Genomic DNA, 19,450 nt, shown 5'->3' on the forward strand with positions numbered 1-19,450 from the left:
TAAATTTACCTGAGTCTGTCTCAACTGTGACCCCGTAACAAATAAACTTAGAAAAAATTATTTTGATGCCAATTTAATTATTTTTGTTAAGACTGAATCGCTTTTGGAATGTTCGAGCCTTATCACTATTCAACCTGCCAAGGAGCTGGGGGGAGGGAAAGGTGAGAAAGAATGCAAAAGCTCCAAGGAGAGACTCTGAGAGCCAAGAACCCAACAAGGCCACTGATGCAGGTGTCCAACAAAGAAGTTAACTGTTCTCCAAAGGACAATTCATAATTGGACAGTGTGAACATCCATGGGTGGGGGAAGGGGCGAAGAAAAAGAGAGCTGGCTTTGATTCTTCGGTGCCGAAATGGTGTATTCAATAAAGTCATACTTTTGCGATTACAAAATTTCTGAGAGTGCTTACTTCTTTTGGGTTCGCTAGTCCGAACATTGACCTTCTTCTGCAACAACAAATCCAAAGTGCTGTAACAGAAATTCCGTTTTTCTTCTTGTTCATGTTTATGAGATGTTAAATTGAGACTTTGCCCTGCACAAAAGATACATGAGTTTTCCTTTCACAATACATGACTATACTCTTCTAGAGAGAATGAATGCAAAACTGAACATCCGAGACACTTCTTCCCTAACCTCAGTGCCATGAATATTTTCAGACAGTGTGCCAAAACTGGCTAGGATTGTAGGAGTTGCAATTGCAACAAATGTGGAAGGTGTCAGTTTGAAAAACTGTGATCTAGACAGTCTGAAGTGTTTTTGTTAATAGGTGCAGGGACCCTACATATGTGCTTGCACAAAGTTGTTTGCTGTTATGTGACTCCAGGGAAATTAGATAATTTAAAAAAATTATAATGGAATATTGCTGGGAAAGTTGGTGAAAAAAGGAATTCTACATATTTTAAAATTACTGTATATTATATTATTTAGTCACTATTCCTGAAAAAAAGTTAAGGTTAACTGTAACCCTAGCTTCTTTTGGCTACTGTGCAGAACATTTCTGATATAGGATAAGTACCAAAGTTATAATTCATCCTACAATTTGCAAACAGCATTATACATTATGAAATTTCAATTGATTTTCAATTTAAAATGTATATCACATCTGTGCTATGAAATGACATCAGTACAACTTATCACATCCTGGGGGAAAATCTCACAGAAAGGAAAGGTACTAAGAATATTACTCATTTTTTTCAAAGACATTATAAAGCATAAACCAGTTATATCTTTTATACATCAATTAATTTTTTATTCAAAAACAAAAAAGTCATTTATTTAACTCATGGACCCTGGGCGTACAGTCTAACAATCACCCAGTCTATTTTAAGGTAATTAAATTAATTGCTCAATATACATAACATTAACTTTCCAGTTAGTAGATTCCAACATTTGGGGGGGGGGGGGGAACCAACAGAAATAATGCAAAGATGGAGAAGGGAGGGAACTGAATTACTAACGTTTTCCTGGGACAACAACAAACATGTATCACAGTCATGTAAACAGTAGCATCATGCATTGATAATAAAAATGCCCTAATTAAGACAGAATTCAACAGTACAGGAAGTTTAATATGGTAGATTGCTTTATCGGGATCCAAAGTTGTTATAATAGTAAGGTTCATCTGGTCGATACCCATAAGCAGTAGTTGGGCGGCTTGGAATACCTATGGGCTGGCCAAATCCATCCATTGCAACACTAGAAAGAAAAGACACAGTCAACATATACAGTTACAATACATTGTCTATGCAAAAAGGTTTGGGAAAAACAATAAACAATAGTAAATTATTTAATATCAATTGTACACAAGAGACCAAATAAACTATGTTTGATTTAGCTGAGTTATTCTCATCAAAGCCATTTTTTAAAGTTGTTATGCAATACATGACAATAATAACTCACGATAAAATGCTATAACATCTCTAACTGTATTACTGCACAGAAATACAACTTTTATAATACAAAAAGTAGAAAGAGAGGCATATAACTAAGGTAGAATATCTGTGAATAGCTGAACCTGCAAAGATGAAGTCAGGAAACCTAAAGCTGAAAATGAAATAAGGCTTGTGACAAAAGTAAAAAAATAATAAAAAAAACTTCTTTCAATATGTAAAAACAAGAAAAAAGTCAAGGAAACAATTGGTCCATTAATGGGAGAAAATACAGTAGCAAGAAGGTGATGAGCAACAGAGAGAAAGCAGAACAGCTTAATTCATTTTTTCAATCTGTTTTTACAGGAAAAAAAACCAGTTTAACCAAAAAAAATTGTAAAATGCAGATTAGGAATGCAAGTCAAAACAAGCAAGAAAATAGTAACGGAACACATATCTGCTCTAGACGAGTTCAAATCACCAGAACAAAATGGTTTATGCCCCAGGGTTCTGAAGAAATTGGCAGATGTGATCTCACAACCACTGATCTATATTTTTCAAAGATCCTGCAGCACTGATGAACTACCAGATGACTGAAAAAGGGCTGATGAAATTCCTATCTTCAAAAAAGGGGGGAAATGGATCCAGGAAACTACGGATCTATCAGCCTGACATAAATACTTGGGAAAATCCTGGAAAAGATAATCAAGCAAGGAATCTGTAAACACCTAGAGACAAAGTCATAACCAGAAGCCAACAGGTGTTTATCAAGAACAAATCATGCCAGACAAATCTTATTGCATTTTTTGACAAAGTGACAAAATTAGTGAATGAGCAAAATGCTGTTGATATAATATACTTGGACACATTTGATAAAATAGATCACAACCTGCTACTTGAAAAATGTGGGTTAGACTAATGATCCCCAACCTTTCCACCTTTACAGACTGTCAGGAAGGAGAGAGGGGATGGTTCCGTATGAACGGAAGGTGAGCATCCACAGCTCCCTTTGCACATGCTCATCCATCACTTTTTAGCCCAGTTCTGAACCTAGTAGTGGGCCACGACCTGGGGTTTGGGGACCCCTGAGTTGGACAGCATCACCACCAGATGGATTTGTAACTGGCTGACCAAACACACTCAAAGTATAGTCCTCTATGGAACTGCATCTACATGGAGGGAAGTTTACAGATTCTGTCTTAGGCCCAGTAATCTTGAATATCTTCATCAAAGATTTAGATGAGGAGATAGAAGGGAAACTCATCAAATTTGCAGACAACACCAAGCTGGCAGGAATAGCCAACCTTCAGAAGAGATGCTCAAGATACAGGAGGATCTTGACAGACCTGAACACTGAGTCCTATCTAACAAAATGAAAATCAACGGTGATAAAAATTTGAAGCACATTAAGGAAGAAAAACAAAATTCACAAATATAGAATCGGTGGTACCTGGCTCAACAGTAGTAACTGTGAGAGGAATCTATGAGTCCTAGTGGACAATCACTTAAATATGAGCCAGCAGTGTGCTGCAACTGCCAAAAAAGCCAACACAGTCCTAGGCTGCATAAACAGAGGGGTAGAATCAAGATCATATGAAGTGTTAATACTATTTTATAATGCCCTGGTAAGACCTTACATGGAATACTGTATCCAGTTTAGGTCGCCACAATATAAAAAAGTGGTTGAGACTCTAGAAAAAAGGCAGAGAAGATCAATTAGGGGACTGGAGGCTAAAACATACAAAGAATGGTTGCAGAAATTGGGTATGTTTAGTTTAATGAAAAGGACTAGAGGTGACATGATAGCAGTATTCCAATATCTAAGGGCTGCCACAAAGAAAAGAGGTCAACCTATTCTCCAAAGCACCTGAAGGCAGGACAAGAAGCAATGGATGGAAACTAATCAAGGAGAGAAGCAACCTAGAACTAAGGAGAAACTTCCTGATAATTAGAACAATTAATCAATGGAACGACTTGCCTCCAGAAGTTGTGAGTGTTCCAATATTGGAGGGTTTCCTGCTTCAGCAGGGGATTGGACCAGAAGACCGCCAAGGTCCCTTCTAACTCTGTTATTCTGTTATTTTCCTCTTTTATCTTCCAAGAGATTAAAAACTAGAAGCAATTATCCTATCTGCAATTATCTTATCTGATGAAAGGGCAATCATAAAGTTCTGATGTTCCTTAATGGTAGAACTTGTGTGCCTAACTTATTGCATTTCTCTGTTAGACAAGGAAAATGCTGTTTATTTAGAAGTTGTTCTTGAACCACTAGATGGCAAGCTGTTGTTTTAGTTACCACTAGTTCTTTCCAGACAATTTCAATCAATTTCAGCTTACACAAAACTACTCTTGAACATATTTTTAATTAGGCAGGAGAGAGAATCATGGTTTTAATTAAGTCATGATCAAATCAATCCTTTTAGTTCAAGAAACATGTAAATAATTAAGTGCAGTGTCTTAATGTTCAGAGCTTGTGATGTTTTGGTGATTTCCAAATGACTTACATATGCAGTAGCTCAGATATGTCATTCTGCAATGTTAAATCATACATGTATTAAAGCATTTATAGTAGATTACAAGAAATAATTCATATCCTAAGTTACATGCTGGTAAAGATTCAAATCTATAAAAAAGCGGTGTTTAACTTCTTGTCTAAAAACATAACTTGCATTAATTACAAAACCTTATTAAATATGCAGAGCAGTTTTTAGAAACGAACAACCTGAATGAAAAGTGAGATATATAACTAGCCAGTATGCAGTCATGAAAATAAAAAATGAAACTTGAAAATTATCTAAAGTTGTTTTTTCAAACTAGATAATTTCTAGAGATCTTTTCACAGTATGTATAAAAAATGAAATGGCAGATGGTTATAGCTTAGTATTCTATTTACACGCAAGGACTAAAAATTTTCATAATACCTTTTGAAAATACGTGCCTGTATTATGTTTAGTTGGCTGACACTGGTGAGACTTTTTACTGTCCCAAGTAATTTCTATTTCTTAAACAATGTTTCTCACATTTGAAATTAGTAGCTGAAACTACTTAGAGTGGGGCGTTGGTTTTTACCTGATATGCCTCTTCTCCGGGCAGGTGGAGACAGCGGTCATGCATGGGTTAACTCAGTCAGTAACCAATAGAACTGAGTCTACCAAAGTGATGTCATCGCCTCTGTGGAGCATGCTCCTGCTTTTCTTGACGAAGGAGATAAGTAGACTGCTGTGCTGTAAACAATCGCTTTCCTTTCGGTGACTAGACAACATGCTCCCAGATCCTCCCTGCGAGGTAGGCCAGGACCCTAAGGGTGGGGATGACCGCTGTCTCCACCTGCCCGGAGAAGGGGCGTATCAGGTAAGAACCAACGCCCCATTCTCCCAAGTTGGTGGAGACAGCGGTCATGCATGGGACGTACCTAAGCTGGTGTATCCCCGGGAGGGCATGAGATTGGCCTAGGAGCTGGAAGAAGGAAGAACCTGTTGGAGGACCCGCCTTCTGAAGGCTGCATCTGCTGATACATATCTGTCCACCTTGTAATGTTGTATAAATGAATTAGGGGTAGCCCAGGTAGCTGCCTTGCAGATTTCCTCCACCTAGGCCTGCGCACCCATGCCGCTGACGTAGCCGCGCTTTGCGTGGAGTGAGCCGTAATGTTAGGTGGAGGAGTGAGATGGTGCGTGCTGTAAGCTTGAGCAATGGCCGACCTGATCCATCGTCAAATCATGGATGGAGAAGCTTTCAGCCCCTTGTTGGTACGGTGGAAGGACACAAAGAGGGCTTCGCTACGTCTGAAGACCGCTGTCTTGGCGATGTAGATCTTTAGCACCCGCCTGACATCTAGTTTGTGCCATTTGTGCTCCAGCCTGTGAGGTCTAGCGAGCGATGGAATGCTGAGTTCACTTTCGGGACAAAGGTTGGATTGATGTGAAGTACCACCCTATCTGAGTGAAACACACACAAGTCCAATCGGATAGAAATCCTCCGTGCCGATGTTATGGCAACCAGAAAGCTGTCTTAAGTGTGAGGTGATGTACGGTTGCCGACCTGAGAGGTTCAAAGGGCGGGTCAATAAGGAAGTCCAGGACTTTGGTTAGATCCCAGGAGGGAAAACGGTGAATGACTGGAGGGCAGAGGTTGGATGCCCCTTTAATGAATCTGCACACATCAGGGTGCTGAGAGATGGGTTCATCATGATGAAGAGATAGAACAGAAGAGAGAGCAGACACCTGTCGCCGTAAAGTGTTCGGTGAAAGTCCCTATCAAGACCTTGTTGCAGAAAGTCCAGAAGTTGGGACACTGAAGCCTTCCACAGACAGATTGATCAGGTCTGTGTACCATGATCGACGTGGCCAATTGGGTGTGATCAGGATGAGCTCGGCCCCTTCCTCTATCACCTTCCGAATTACCCTCTGAATCAGGGGGAAAGGAGGGAATGCCTACAGGAGACCGCGAGGCCACCTGCACCTTAGGACGTCCATCCCTTCCGCGCCTGGTGTCGTGTATCGAGACAGGTACCTGGGCAGCTGGTGGTTGGATGCAGTTGCGAAGAGATCCAGGATTGGAGTCCCGTACCTGGACGACAGTGAAGGAATATGCGTCGATTTAGGATCCACTCCACCGGGTCGATCGCTGTGCGGCTCAGCCAATCTGCTGTGGTGTTGTCTGAACCCGAGATGTGCTTGGCGTGTAGAGAAAGAAGGTTGGCTTCCGCCCAAGTCCCTAGATGAAAGGCACACTCCATGAGAGACACCGCTCTTGTCCCCCTCTGGTAGTTGACATGCGCCTTGGCCGTCATGTTGTCCATCCGGATCAGCACATGGGAGTTGTGAAGGAGGTTCTGGAAGTGGAGGAGGGCCAGGTGGATGGCCTTTAACTCCAGCCAATTCATACTGTGGGATAAGTCGGAATTGGTCCAAAGACCCTGGGCCACTTGATTTTCCAGGTGAGCTCCCCACCTGTTAGACTCACGTTGGTCATTACCACGAGACGCAGAGGTTCCCTGAAAAGGAATCCCTGAGCTATGGCCGGCGAGATCCACTAGTCCAGAGAGCGCAGAACCTTTGGAATCAGGCTGACTTTCACTAGGGAACAGCTGCTGTTGGTCTTCTGGAATGGCAGAAGAAACCATTGGAGGCAGCAGCTGTGAAGCCGTGCCCAAGGGACGATAGAGAAGCAGGAGACCATCTTCCCCAGCAGTTGAGACAGCTGAAGAAGAGGGACCCGTTGCCTCCTTCGTACCTCCCTGGCTAACTCCCTGAGACTGCTCTGGCGGTCCTGAGAAAGGACGTGGGGACGAAGTGACTTTTCTCCCGATTGATGGAGAACCCCACGTCCTGAAACACCTGAAGGGTGTCCTGGAGATCCCTGAGGGCCTGGGTGCGAGACCTGGACAACAAGAGGATGTCGTCCAGGTAACAAAATATCCGGATGGGCATAGCCCGCAGATGGGCGGCTACCAGTGAAAGAACCTTCGTGAAAACCCTCGATGCTGAGGACAGCCCGAAGGGAAGGGCCCAATATTGAAAGTGGTGGCCTGCATAAACGAAGCAGAGAAAACGTCTGTGACGCCTGTGTATGGGTACGTGGAGGTAAATCTCCGTGAGATCCACGGATGTTAGGTCGTGTCTGCGAACACTCTCTAGAATTGACAGGAGAGAGTGCATTTTGAATTTCCTGTACCTGATGAATTGATTTAGAAATTTTAGATCAAGGATGGCCCTCCAGTCCCTCGAAGACTTCGGCACGATAAAGAGACGAGAGTAAAAACCCCGCCCCTCCTGGCCTGTAGGCACAGGTTGGATGGCTCGAATGTGGAGCAGATGGAGAACGGCCTGCTCTGCCAGGAGCCTTTTTTGAGGGTTCCTGGAGAGTGGGCATTTGACAAAGTGGTTCGGAGGGGTGGAGCGCAAATCCAGGAGAAGGCCAAATCTGATCGTGGACCTGACCCACGCGTCGTTGATGATGTCGTCCCAACGATCTGCGAAGGCAGCCAGACATCCCCCTATTGGGAGATTCTCCAGGCAGTCACTTCTGCCTCTTAAAGGAACGATTAGAATTGTCCCTAAGAGGCTTTCTGGGCTGGAATCTCTGGTTGTTCCTGCCTGATCTATTGGAGAAGGAGGGGATTTGTCTGGGAGGGGCCTGTTGTTGTGGACGGGAGGTGGAAGCACTCCCGTCCCGGCCACGAAAGGGCTGCCTCTGACCTTCCTGCTTTTTAGTGGTCGGTTGAAGGACCTTCCTTTTATCCTTGGACTCTACCAGAAGGGGCTCTAATGGAGGACCAAAGAGAAGTGAAGAAGAGGAAGGAGAGGAAGCAAGCCTCCACTTGGCACGCGCTTCTGCCTGCCACTGTTTTAGCCAGAGAAGCCGGCGGGTAGAGATGGAAGAAGCAATGGCTTTGGACGCAAACTGGGCCGTGTCCAGGGAGGCATCAGCTGTGTATTCTAGGGCCGCCTTAATTTTGTTAATGTCCCTGCGAGCTCTAGAATCCCTGGCTGGGAGGCGAGCTCTGAGTTGTTTCAGCCACAGGAGGGCGGAACAGCTGAAAAAGGAAGCGGAGGTGCCCGCTCTGACAGACCAAGCCGAGGCCTTATGGCCTTTGACCAGAGTTTGTTCTATTCTCTTGTCCTCAGGTCACAGCATTTCCTCAGGAGCTGCTGAGGCCACGTTGGGGGAGGAAAGAGCAATGATAGGTAAGTCAATAGAAGGTACCTCCAAAGCCTTGGCGAGGTCAGTAGAGACATTGTACAGGCGTTTACCCGAGGCATTGGGGAGGGGGGCGGTACCTGGAGATGCCCATTGATTCTGGACCACGTCTATGAAGAACCGTGGTGATGGGATCACCTCCTTCTCCACCGTAGGCTGGGTGAAGAGCGCATTGATGGTGTCAGCCTTGTCTGCTTCCGCAGTCTGAGTCGTCTTAGGAGAAGGAATGCCTGTGATCTTTCTGGCCTTAAAAAGGAGAAAGCGAAAAACAGCAGGTTTAAACAAACCGACAAAGGAAGGTGGATTGGGGGGGAAGACCCTCATCCTCCAATAGATCTGAGTCCCTTGCCGGGCGATCCTCTCCCCCGAAAACCGACTGTTGGTTGGAGGTGCCAGGTAGGTCTTTTGACGAAGAAGCCGAGAGATCACCATCCCTGTGCCTGGAGCTAGAGGAAGAAGCAGACCTGCGAGAAGCAGAGTGATTAGAAGACCTGTGTTTAAGGCCCGCTGAAATACCACGTTCAATGGCCTCACAGATCATATCAGCCATGCCTGGTGAATAGGAGCGGCGACGGTGGGGGTGGGGAGAAATATCTTCCAGGTAGAGGGGATCCTCATCAGGGGTAATGCTCCCACCACAATCCGAATCATCCCCACTGTTGCCCAAGGCCTCTGTGCCCCTAGCATCCTCGGGCTGCAGGATTGAGGCAGCAGGGGAAAGGTCCTCCTCCGAGTCAGCTGGGCTAGAATGAACAGGCCTCTGGGCTTGAAAAAGGCGAGGCTCAGTGTGCTTGGTCTTGGACCTGGCCTTCTTAGCCGGGGCCTGAGGGGCCCTGTCATCCTCCCGGGGGATGGGTCCTCTATGCCCCCTTGGTCAGGTCTTGGGTCACTGGGAGGGGGCTCGATGGTATCCCCTGGAGCAGGCCTGCGCCTGCGGCCCTTAGAAGCTGAGGGTTCGGTGGCAGGGACAGGAGCCACAGGAACTGGAGGCAGCTGAGACCCAGGATTAGGAGAAGAGGCCATAGTCAGTACTCACAGTTGGTGTCCAAAATGGCCGTCGACCACTTTCACGCCCAAACAAAATGGCCGCTGAGGCTGCAAAGCCTATGGGCCGGTGCCACGAGGTAGCGGAGGCCGCGCGGTGAACGTGGACAGGGTAGGCCCTGCCGCAATGTTGTGGGGCCAAGGGCGAAGCCGCGAAGGATAGTTGAGGCCAGAACGACAACGGAGAGAAGCGGCCGCAGAAACAGAGCCTTCTAGCGGCAAAGTGGCTTCACGCGACTTTTCGAGGCTCCCTGCAGCGTTTGGAGGCCTCTAACGGCGGCGGCAGTCAGCGCAGCAGGTGGTAGTCAGGCTGGAAAACCCTTGCTGAAGAGCCTCCCCCGGCTCTTTGCGAATAGCGCTGCTGCTCTGGGAAGCCTTAGGAGCCCGAAGGCAAGCAAGGCAGGCCTCGTCGAAGCGAGGCAATCCTCTCCAGCCTCAGAGCCTATTGAGAGTTCTGGAAGAACTTCAGCACGAGCCCAATATAGTAAAACGAATTTAGAAGAAGTAATTTTGTTTGTAGTTTAGAGAAATCCAATTAAATACAATGAAGCCGAATTAATATGACCAATTAATCAGAATTTGTTGAGGAGAAGCGATTAGCATAGCCAGTTCCAATCGAACTGAGTCTAAAAAAGCAGGAGCATGCTCCACAGAGACGATGACATCACTTTGGTAGACTCAGTTCTATTGGTTACTGACTGAGTTAACCCATGCATGACCGCTGTCTCCACCAACTTGGGAGAACAGGGGTGTCCAAACTTTTTGCAAGGAGGGCCAGATTTGGCGAGGTGAAAATGTGTGGGGCCGACTATTCAGCCTGACATTTTTTGAACCATTAATATTAATGTGCGGTGAAGGAAAAAATGCCGTGACAGGCTGAGTCGGTGGGGAGAAGAGGCTGAAGGCCACGCGAAATTTGAAAACAGGCCGCAATTGGCCTCCGGGCCGGACTTTGGACATGCCTGGCTTAGGGATTTTTGTATAGCCCTCCCATTTTATAAGAATGAAGTCTTTTTGTTTGCAAATGTTCAGCCAAGTGAGTAGATCAGCCCGTGACTGTTGAAAGTACACAGAACAGCAATCACAACCAAAAAAGTTCAGATTATTTGTTCAGTTTGGAATTGTCATCACAAGGCTAACAGTATCCCTAACAAGCCAATCATATTTTAGAACCTTATTAACAAGTATGCAGTTAAAATAGAACTGAATCAACTGGAAAAGTGTCCAAATTTCTCCACCAGTCACATTCATACTTTTCTGTAAAAATTACATACAAATATTGAAATTTGCAGGAAAATGTTGTGTTCAACTTTATAGCCTACAGAGTTTGTATCAGCATTTATTTACTTTGGAATTTATTGAAACGTAAAATTTGAACAAATGTAAAATTTCTTTCTGGGCTACTGTCAAAGCCATGTTGCACTAATTGAACAATCATACTCTAATTTTTAAAAATTGGAGCAAGAGGTATATACCGGTAACCCTCAAGAAATAAGTTATAAGGTTACTCCTGCTCATTAATTTGGAATTATTCAAAAATGCTCTGATATGCTTATTATCAATGAAAAGCTCTTTTGTTAAGAGTCTTGCTTTACAGATGCTAGTGAATTTTCAGATATACAGTTATAGTTTCCTTAAAAAGAAAAACACAATAAAAAATTTAAAAGACAAGATGATTAAATCAAATTTCCCTCTTGTTACCATATGGAGCTTTCCAAGGATTCTTCTGGCTATAACTTGGCATTTAACAACAAGTGATCACTAAGGAAGGAATTTTATTCCATTTAACTGTTGCTGATTTACTACAGTGAACAAAAAATGGCCATGTAACCTGAGAAGTGACTGAACAGAGAGATCAAAGCCACAGTCTGGAAATTAAAATAAACCTTCAGGCTACTTCCTGCAAGAAAAATCACTTTGGCAAACTAAAACAGAGTCCACCTAAAAACTGTTCTATTTAATGAGCTGTCACATTAATTCAAGTGGTTTCGACCAGTCAACTTCAGAACATCGTATTTCCTTGTTTCTGTCTCACATACTTCTGTAAGCAGTTTTGGGAAGAGGGGGAGGATAAAAATAAAATCAGAATTCTTTCCTTTGGATTGAAACTGAGAAGGCCATAGTTAAACTCATTAAAACAAACAGGTTTTCATTTGCAGATTCCATTCCCATTTATTATACTTTTTATTTTTTCAGATTTGTACATAAGCATACATTTCTTTAATAACACTTCTATATTGTGTTAAAATTTTGTTTAAATCAGCCCAGATGACTTACAACTCAAGAACTGGTTCATTCTTACCAGAACATCTGGAGGAAGTTCAGTGAGAAGTAAGACCATAGGAATTACTGCTAAGTTTCAAAAGCTAACAGTTTTTGACAGTTTTCTCCTGGGACATGCAGAAAATTAAAACTTTAATTCCTCAATTTTTATGGAACTAGACAGCCTTACAAATTTGGCAAATAAAATTACTATATCTAGATTATAAATACTGCTATAGTTTGCATTAATATAAATTAATACAAATGGAAAGTCATGTCCACTGAGAGAAACAATTATTATTGAATAATACCTTAATCCAATCAAAGATCATATTCTTTATCATAGTGTACAACTGAAAATTATCAATCAAATCTTAGAAGATTGTACTTAATATTTATAGAGAAACTCCTCACCATTTAACCCATACAATCACGAGTTATGATTCTACGATTAAACTATGATTAAAATGTTTCAAGTTATTAACAGTGTGAATGTTGTTAACAAATATAGTGGTTTTTAGGTTTATGAACTTATTTGAATTTTCAATATTTCTGCATAAATATGACCTAAAGTATGACCTGTTTTCCACAAACATACTAAAACTAAAGAGAATCAAATAAACAAATGAGTCAAAAACATTATACTTGTTCATTTGTTTATTGAAGAAAATCATCCAGAATCACATATTTGCATGTGGCAGAATGTTTTCTAAGAACTGCAGTGATGGCAGCAGCAGCTCCCAAATAGTCTTGGAAGGAAGGAATCTTAATCTTAGCAAAATTACCATGGGCTTCTGGATAGTCAAATGACTTCCTTAGGCAGAATGGAATAAAAATTGATCAGACATGGGCAGACAAGAAGTGGACACACTTGGAATACTGTTTCTACTTCTGGTCACCATGATAAAAAAAAGATGCTCAGACCCTAGAAAGAGTGCAGAGAAGAGCAACAAACATGATAAGCGGTTTGGAGGCAAAACTTCAGGAATGGCTAAGAGAAGTAGGTATGTCTAGCCCAATGAAGAGAAGGATTATGAGCTGTTTTCCAGTATTTGAGGGGTTGTCACAAAGAAAAGAGGATCAACTTTCTCCAAAGCACCCGAAGTGATGGGTGGAAGTTTGTTAAACAGAGATCCAACTTCGAACTAAGAAGAAATTTCCTGTCAGAACAATTAACCAATGGAATAGCATGCCTTCTAGAGTTATAGGTGTTCCATCCCTGGAAGTTTTCAGGAATAAACTGGAAAACCTTTCATGCAGGACGGCATAGGTTCTGCTGCCTTGAGCAGGGAGTTGGACTAGAGGGCCTCCAAAGTCCCTTCTAGCTTTATGATTCTAGTTTGTTCTGAGTTTTGCTACTCATTTTACCTTCACAAGTCCACAATGGGTAGCTGTGACACCACAAAGATTGAGAGCTCCTGGGATACATATATTAAAATTTTAATTAAAAATAAGTAGTACAATTATTTTTTTGCTCAACTCTAAGTCCCAATAAGATCAGGTCTTTTGTTTTTATAAGGGTAGAGGTGACAGAAATTGGTTTATTACTTTAGGGAGTCACAATATCTTAATTTTTTAAAAGATCCTTAGGCCTTTTCATTTCAATTTTTTTATTTGACATATGTGTTTATAAATAAAAGATGCTTCATAATTTCATCTGTTGCATTGAACTTTATGATCAGCTTTGTTTCTCTGTTTATTTGATAAAATGATTTTATTAAAGACAAGCAAAATATCCAATGGACCATTAGTGACTAGTGGTGAGTATGAAAAAAGCCTATGATACAGTATATGTGAATTTAGCTACGAAAGCTATTTCAAATATTGTTGGTTTTGGAGTTTTCAGTCAGAATGTCTTTGGTACCCTGCTACTAACCTTCTCTAGGGCATCATATTTTATGCTACATTACCATAACAGATCTTCTGCCAAGGCCCTGCTTCACATTCTAAAGGATTTGTTTGTAAATGTACACATTCTGATTTCACTAATATATACTTAGCTTTTTCTAGAAGTAATTTACCTGCCAGAGAAAGGATGCTGGTTCACAAGATCTCCATTCTGAAGATGGTAATCACTGAAGAAATCAGGACTTATTGCTCCATCATGTGTTATTAATCCATCTATGAAACAAGAAAAAATAGGGCATGAATATGGTATTTCTAAAGTAAAATGTTAAAAGTAGAGACTTAGGTCATTTTATTTTGGAACTACTAAGTTGCATTAGTTTCATGTACTACAATGAAAAACTACATTGTCAGTGCGTAGATTTGTCATTTCTACTAGCTATATAACTGTCTCAGGGGTGGGTTGCTGCCGGTCTTACTACTGGTTCGCTTCGCATGAGTTTTGCACATGCACAGAACAATTTACAGTGAACTGGGCACGCACGGTCACTACAAAACAACATGGTGGCGACATCAGTGGCAGTAAGGGAACCAGTTCAGGGGCATGGTAAGCCTGGGTCAATGCCAGTTCTGCAACCCAGGCCAAAGTGCCACTACCGGTTCGGCCGAACCGGGCCAAACTAGGAGCAATTCACCTCTGAACTGTCTGAATATTTTCAGTCAAACCTTTAGAAGACTTTTGGAAGTGGATTCGTGGGTTTTGAAGGGCTCAAAGTGAAAAATTAATTTGACTCTTGATGCATGGACAGTTGTGAAGCCGCTGGGTGAGATCATCCGTGGTTTTGGGGTTGAGTACCACCTGTATGCTGATGACACTCAGCTGTACATTTCAACCCCAAACCACCCCAACGAGGCTATCGAAGTGATGTCCCGGTGTTTGGAAGCCGTCGGGGTCTGGATGGGGGACAACAGACTCAAACTCAACCCCTCCAAGACCGAGTGGCTGTGGGTACCGGCGCCTCGGTTCAGCCAGCTGACACCATCGCTGGCCATAGGGGGCGAGCAACTGTCCCCTGTGGAGCGGGCGCGGAATTTGGGCGTCCTCCTTGACGCTCGGCTGTCAATGGAGGACCATGTGGCAGCCGTGGCAAGGGGGGCGTTCCACCAGGTTCGCCTGGTGCGCCAATTGCGCCCCCTACTGGACCGGAGTGCCCTGCGCACAGTCACTCATGCGCTGGTGACGTCTCGCCTGGACTACTGCAATGCCCTCTACATGGGGCTTCCCTTGGGACGCATCCGAAGACTGCAGCTAGTACAGAATGCAGCCGCGCGGGTTATCATGGGGAGTACACGTTACTCCCACGTAACACCGCTCCTGCGCGAGCTGCACTGGCTACCTGTGGCCTTTCGGGTGCGTTTCAAGGTATTGATTACCATCTTTAAAGCGCTCCATGGCATAGGACCTAGTTATCTGCAGGATCGCATCCTACCACACATGTCCCTGCGACCTATCCGCTCACACAGGGAGGGACTCCTCCTGGTGCCGTCCGCTAGGCAGTGTCAGCGGGCGACACCTAGGAGTAGGTCCTTCTCTGTGATGGGCCCAACCCTCTGGAATGACCTCCCCCCCGACATTCGAACCACCACCGACCTCCGTTCCTTCCGTCAAAAGTTAAAGACTCACCTGTTTCAATCAGCTGGCCTGGCACTCTCTTAGTTTTACCTCCCGGGGATTTATTTTAATTGGGTTTGGGTTTTAATTGGGGATGTTTTTAAGGTTTTAACTGCTTTACTTTAAGATACAGTCTTCTAACCTCCTCATTTAATTTAAGATTTGTGTATTTATATTTATTCCTATGTATTTGTGTTTTAATTTGACTGTACACCGCCCCGAGTCCCTTTCGGGAGAGGGGGCGGTCTAGAAATCTAAATAAAGTAAAGTAAAGTAAAGTAAGTTAAATGATCATGGGGATGCTGCAAAGATGGTAACTGTAAAAAGCAGACATAAGTCACTTTTTTCAGTGCCATTGTAACTTTGAACTGTCACTAAATGAACTGCTGTAAGTCAAGGATTACCTGCCGCTCTATTTATACATTACAACTATTCTAGTACAGCATACTGGCTTAAGTTAAAAATTTGCACTGTTTTTCTTGGCAACTTTAATATGTGTTGAAATATGTCCTTTGAAATACATAACATACATACATATTCATATACACATACACAATAAATATTATATACACACATAGACATATATACCCTCACACATATACATACATATATAAATTGCACACACTCCAGAGTTCATTATATGTTTCTATTCAAATGGGAATTTGAAACTGAAATATTACTTGATAAATTCAAGTAGCAATTGTTTTAGCATTTGTGACAACAAGACAATCAGATAAAACAGATGCAAACAAAAATCAGAATTATTTAAAGAAGACTTCTCCAATCCAAGCAAATATATGCAAGCATATTGTAACAACACTAAAAAAATTACAAAAGAAAACATGTAAATTTCTCTTTTTTATTATCTGTTTATTTTATAACCAGATGTAAATGGCATCATAAATTGAAGAAACATGTTTATTTATTTCTAAATCCCATTGGAGAGGCACATACTGCAAGAATGTAAGTTAAGCAGACCTCAAGAGTATATGACTATAAAATTTTAGATCAGAGCTAGGAATTGCAATTGCTACAGGGCATCAATCTTCTTCTACCCATTCACTCTTAATTTAATATCATTACTCTCTAAAATTGTTCTTTTAAAGTTCTTCTTTAAAATAGACTGGAATGGAGCAGGAAAATTCAAAATATGATACAATCTCACACATCTTGATTATTGATCCATTTGATTTTTATTTGCTGAATATATTTCTATGCTGCTGCAATCAAAAGCATCTCTGTGCCTTCTATTACAGTAATTAATTGTAGCTAATAATTTTAAAAAGCAATCAGCTTGAAGGGAAAGTATGAATGTTTAGGAGAAATTACAAATACTTCAAACCTAAGGAATGTTGCTATATCCTATTCCAAAAAAGTTTTAAATTCTCTGAATTTGAAGCTGCATCAAGTGGGGCTAGAGGAAGTAAGAGACCTGGCATTACCCAGGTATATGTGCATGCACGCATGTATTCCGTTACATGTAAGTATCTGTGGGCATTATGACCACAACTGAGCCCAAAATTTCCATTGCTAAGAGCAACATTTGTTAAGTGATTTTTGAGTTTTATGACCTTTCTTGCTACAATTGTTAAATTAATAATATTTATTTAACATTTAATAAGTTGTTAAATTAATAATATTTATTTAACATTTAATAAGTTGTTAAATTAATAACATGGTTAAGTGACTCTGGCTTCCCCATTGACTTTGCTTATCAGAAAGTCGCAAAAGGGAATTACATGATCCTGGCATACTGCAACCATCAGAAATACATGCCAGTTGCCAATGCTGCAATGGTCATTAAGTGTGAAAAATTGTTACAAGTCACTTTTTTCATTGACATTGTAACTTCAAACAATCACTAAGCAAATGGTTGTAAGTCAAGGACTACCTGTATTGCGTATAATAGGTTATTAATCTATTTCAACCCCTTCAAACCAGCAAACTTTAAAAAACTTCTTCCAATAAAGTATAGCCTCTGCCACCAGATTGACAAAATAGTCCTCAAAACCTATGAGAGCCTTACTTGTCAATATATACATTAAAAATATCTTGGCTTGATAACTTCAATATTGATATCAAACATGCATGTGAGAGGAATGTACTGTATTGCATATCTGTTCTGAGAAGCGATTTCAAGAAGCCTGGGATGGGAAGGAGAGCTGTATGCTGCTTTTTGTGTCAGCCTTACCAGCACTGTAATAAAGATCAGGTCTTTCTAGAATATCTCCTTCATGAATATAGGGCTCAATACGGTCATCCCCATACAGGTATTGCTCATTTTCATCCATTTGCCGGCTTTCCACCATTTCTAGCCACTGAGAATTGTGCCATCGGAATTTCTCACTTTGTATCTTCTTAGCCCACTCTTCATCATACTCCTGTTTGGACCATTTAGAAATTTAATGTTAAGATTTCAAAGGCATTCTATGTTATCCTTGCCTTCAAAACTATATGAAAAGTATTGCAAGAAGATGAGGAAGTGGAAAAGAAGATCAAGCTCAAAGAGCAAACAAAAAGCAAGCAGTAATTAATTTCTTATTTGAACATCTGGTGCCGGAGTTTTGGCTTTAAATGTAATTTATTTTGCCTGTAACACTAACTGTCAAAATGTTAAAACGTATTTATAAAAAAGAGTGACAATACAATGAAAAACAAGACCTTAGGAGTAGCACTGTTGGGTCTGAAAAGAGCCATCTTTAATCCAGGATTCTACCTCACATAGCCAATGAGATGGAATCAAGATGCAATCAAGAAGACAAATGGTATTCTGCAACTGGTCTTTAACTAACACTAAGATGAAGCACAACGTTTACAGTATACTTTTGTTTAATTCTAAATTTGGCCCAAGTTCAAATGAGTGCTACGTTGCCTTACAGTCAATAATAAATTTTAAATTATTTTGTGATGGTCATGCAAAAAAATATATTCAAAAGTATTCAAAAGAAATTCATTTTAAAATTTTTATAACATTACATTTATTAGAGGCTGCTAATATGAAAATATTGTAATTAATCATTTGCAATATTTGACTTATTCAAGAAAATAAGGTCCAGCAGTGAAAATAAACACTTAGCAGTGTTTCTGTGCATTTAAAAAAATAAATTGATATATTGTGCTCTAGATAACATTACAATTATTTTTATAAGTAAATATTATCCACATCACATATTAGATAAGTATTCCCTGAACAATTTAAAAAAAACTCTTCCATATTCATGTTAAAGCATCCATCAGTCCTATATCCAGTTTGCCTATAAATACGGTACCAGTAAGCTTAATGAATATATTGTATTGAAATATTCTTGTTACATAATGGGTGCAATTTGTAAATACATTTTCATTTATCATTGTTCTAGTTCTCGTCTTGCTCTTGAGAATAAGTGTTCATTCAGGTAGTCCTTAGCAACTGAGACTGGGAAATCTGTTGCTAAGCAATGTGATCGTAAAGCAAATTTGGGCAATTTCAGTTGCCATTGTAAGGCGAATCCTTCATGGTTATTATTAGGTGTGACATCATTTGATCTCCACTCATGACTTCCTGCAGGTTTCCCGCTTGACTTTGCTTGTCAGAATCCTGCAGTGAAGGTTGCAAATGCTAATCATGCAACCATAGGATACTGAACCACCATAATTGAAAACTGGTTGCCAAGCACCCAAATTCTGATCTTATGATAGCTGGGACATTGCAACGGCCATAACTTCAAGGACCAGCCATAGTCTCCTTGTTCAACACCATCATAACTTTGCATCGTCACTGAATAAATGTTTGTTAACTGACAACTACCGGTATTAGTTAAAGTTTGAATAAAATAATCACTTACTGCTATTATATCCAGTGTATTATCACAGACTTTACGGATTTCAGAATTTTTATCATGCATCAAGTCTATAAGATATGCAGGAGCCTCTAAGAAGATAGAGTAAAGGATCTAAAACAATTTTGGAAGCCAGAATCTGGTGATTAGTATGTTTTTGCTGTAAAAGATACATCAAAAGAAATAAAAGAAGGAAACCTATATACTAATCCTAAAATTCATTATAATTTATATAAGAA

The 19,450-nt window shown here is 41.2% G+C and overlaps 1 protein-coding gene across 1 annotated transcript in view; it reads right to left on the minus strand.

Moving 5' to 3' along the window:
• Positions 1–1,198: 1,198 nt before the first annotated feature.
• KIFAP3 (kinesin associated protein 3) overlaps positions 1,199–19,450 on the minus strand; it is an 85,591-nt gene continuing 67,339 nt past the window's right edge. The window contains exons 17-20 of the mRNA XM_081947352.1: positions 19,218–19,303; positions 17,585–17,774; positions 13,898–13,997; positions 1,199–1,695 (exon numbers count right to left, since the gene is read on the minus strand). Of these exons, the coding sequence (XP_081803478.1) occupies positions 1,584–1,695; positions 13,898–13,997; positions 17,585–17,774; positions 19,218–19,303 (488 nt within the window). The 3' untranslated portion in view covers positions 1,199–1,583. The remainder of the gene's footprint in view (positions 1,696–13,897; positions 13,998–17,584; positions 17,775–19,217; positions 19,304–19,450) is intronic.

This window comes from Natrix helvetica, assembly GCF_964273705.1.
Source record: "Natrix helvetica genome assembly, chromosome: 3".
Classification (NCBI taxonomy): Eukaryota; Metazoa; Chordata; class Lepidosauria; order Squamata; family Natricidae; genus Natrix; species Natrix helvetica.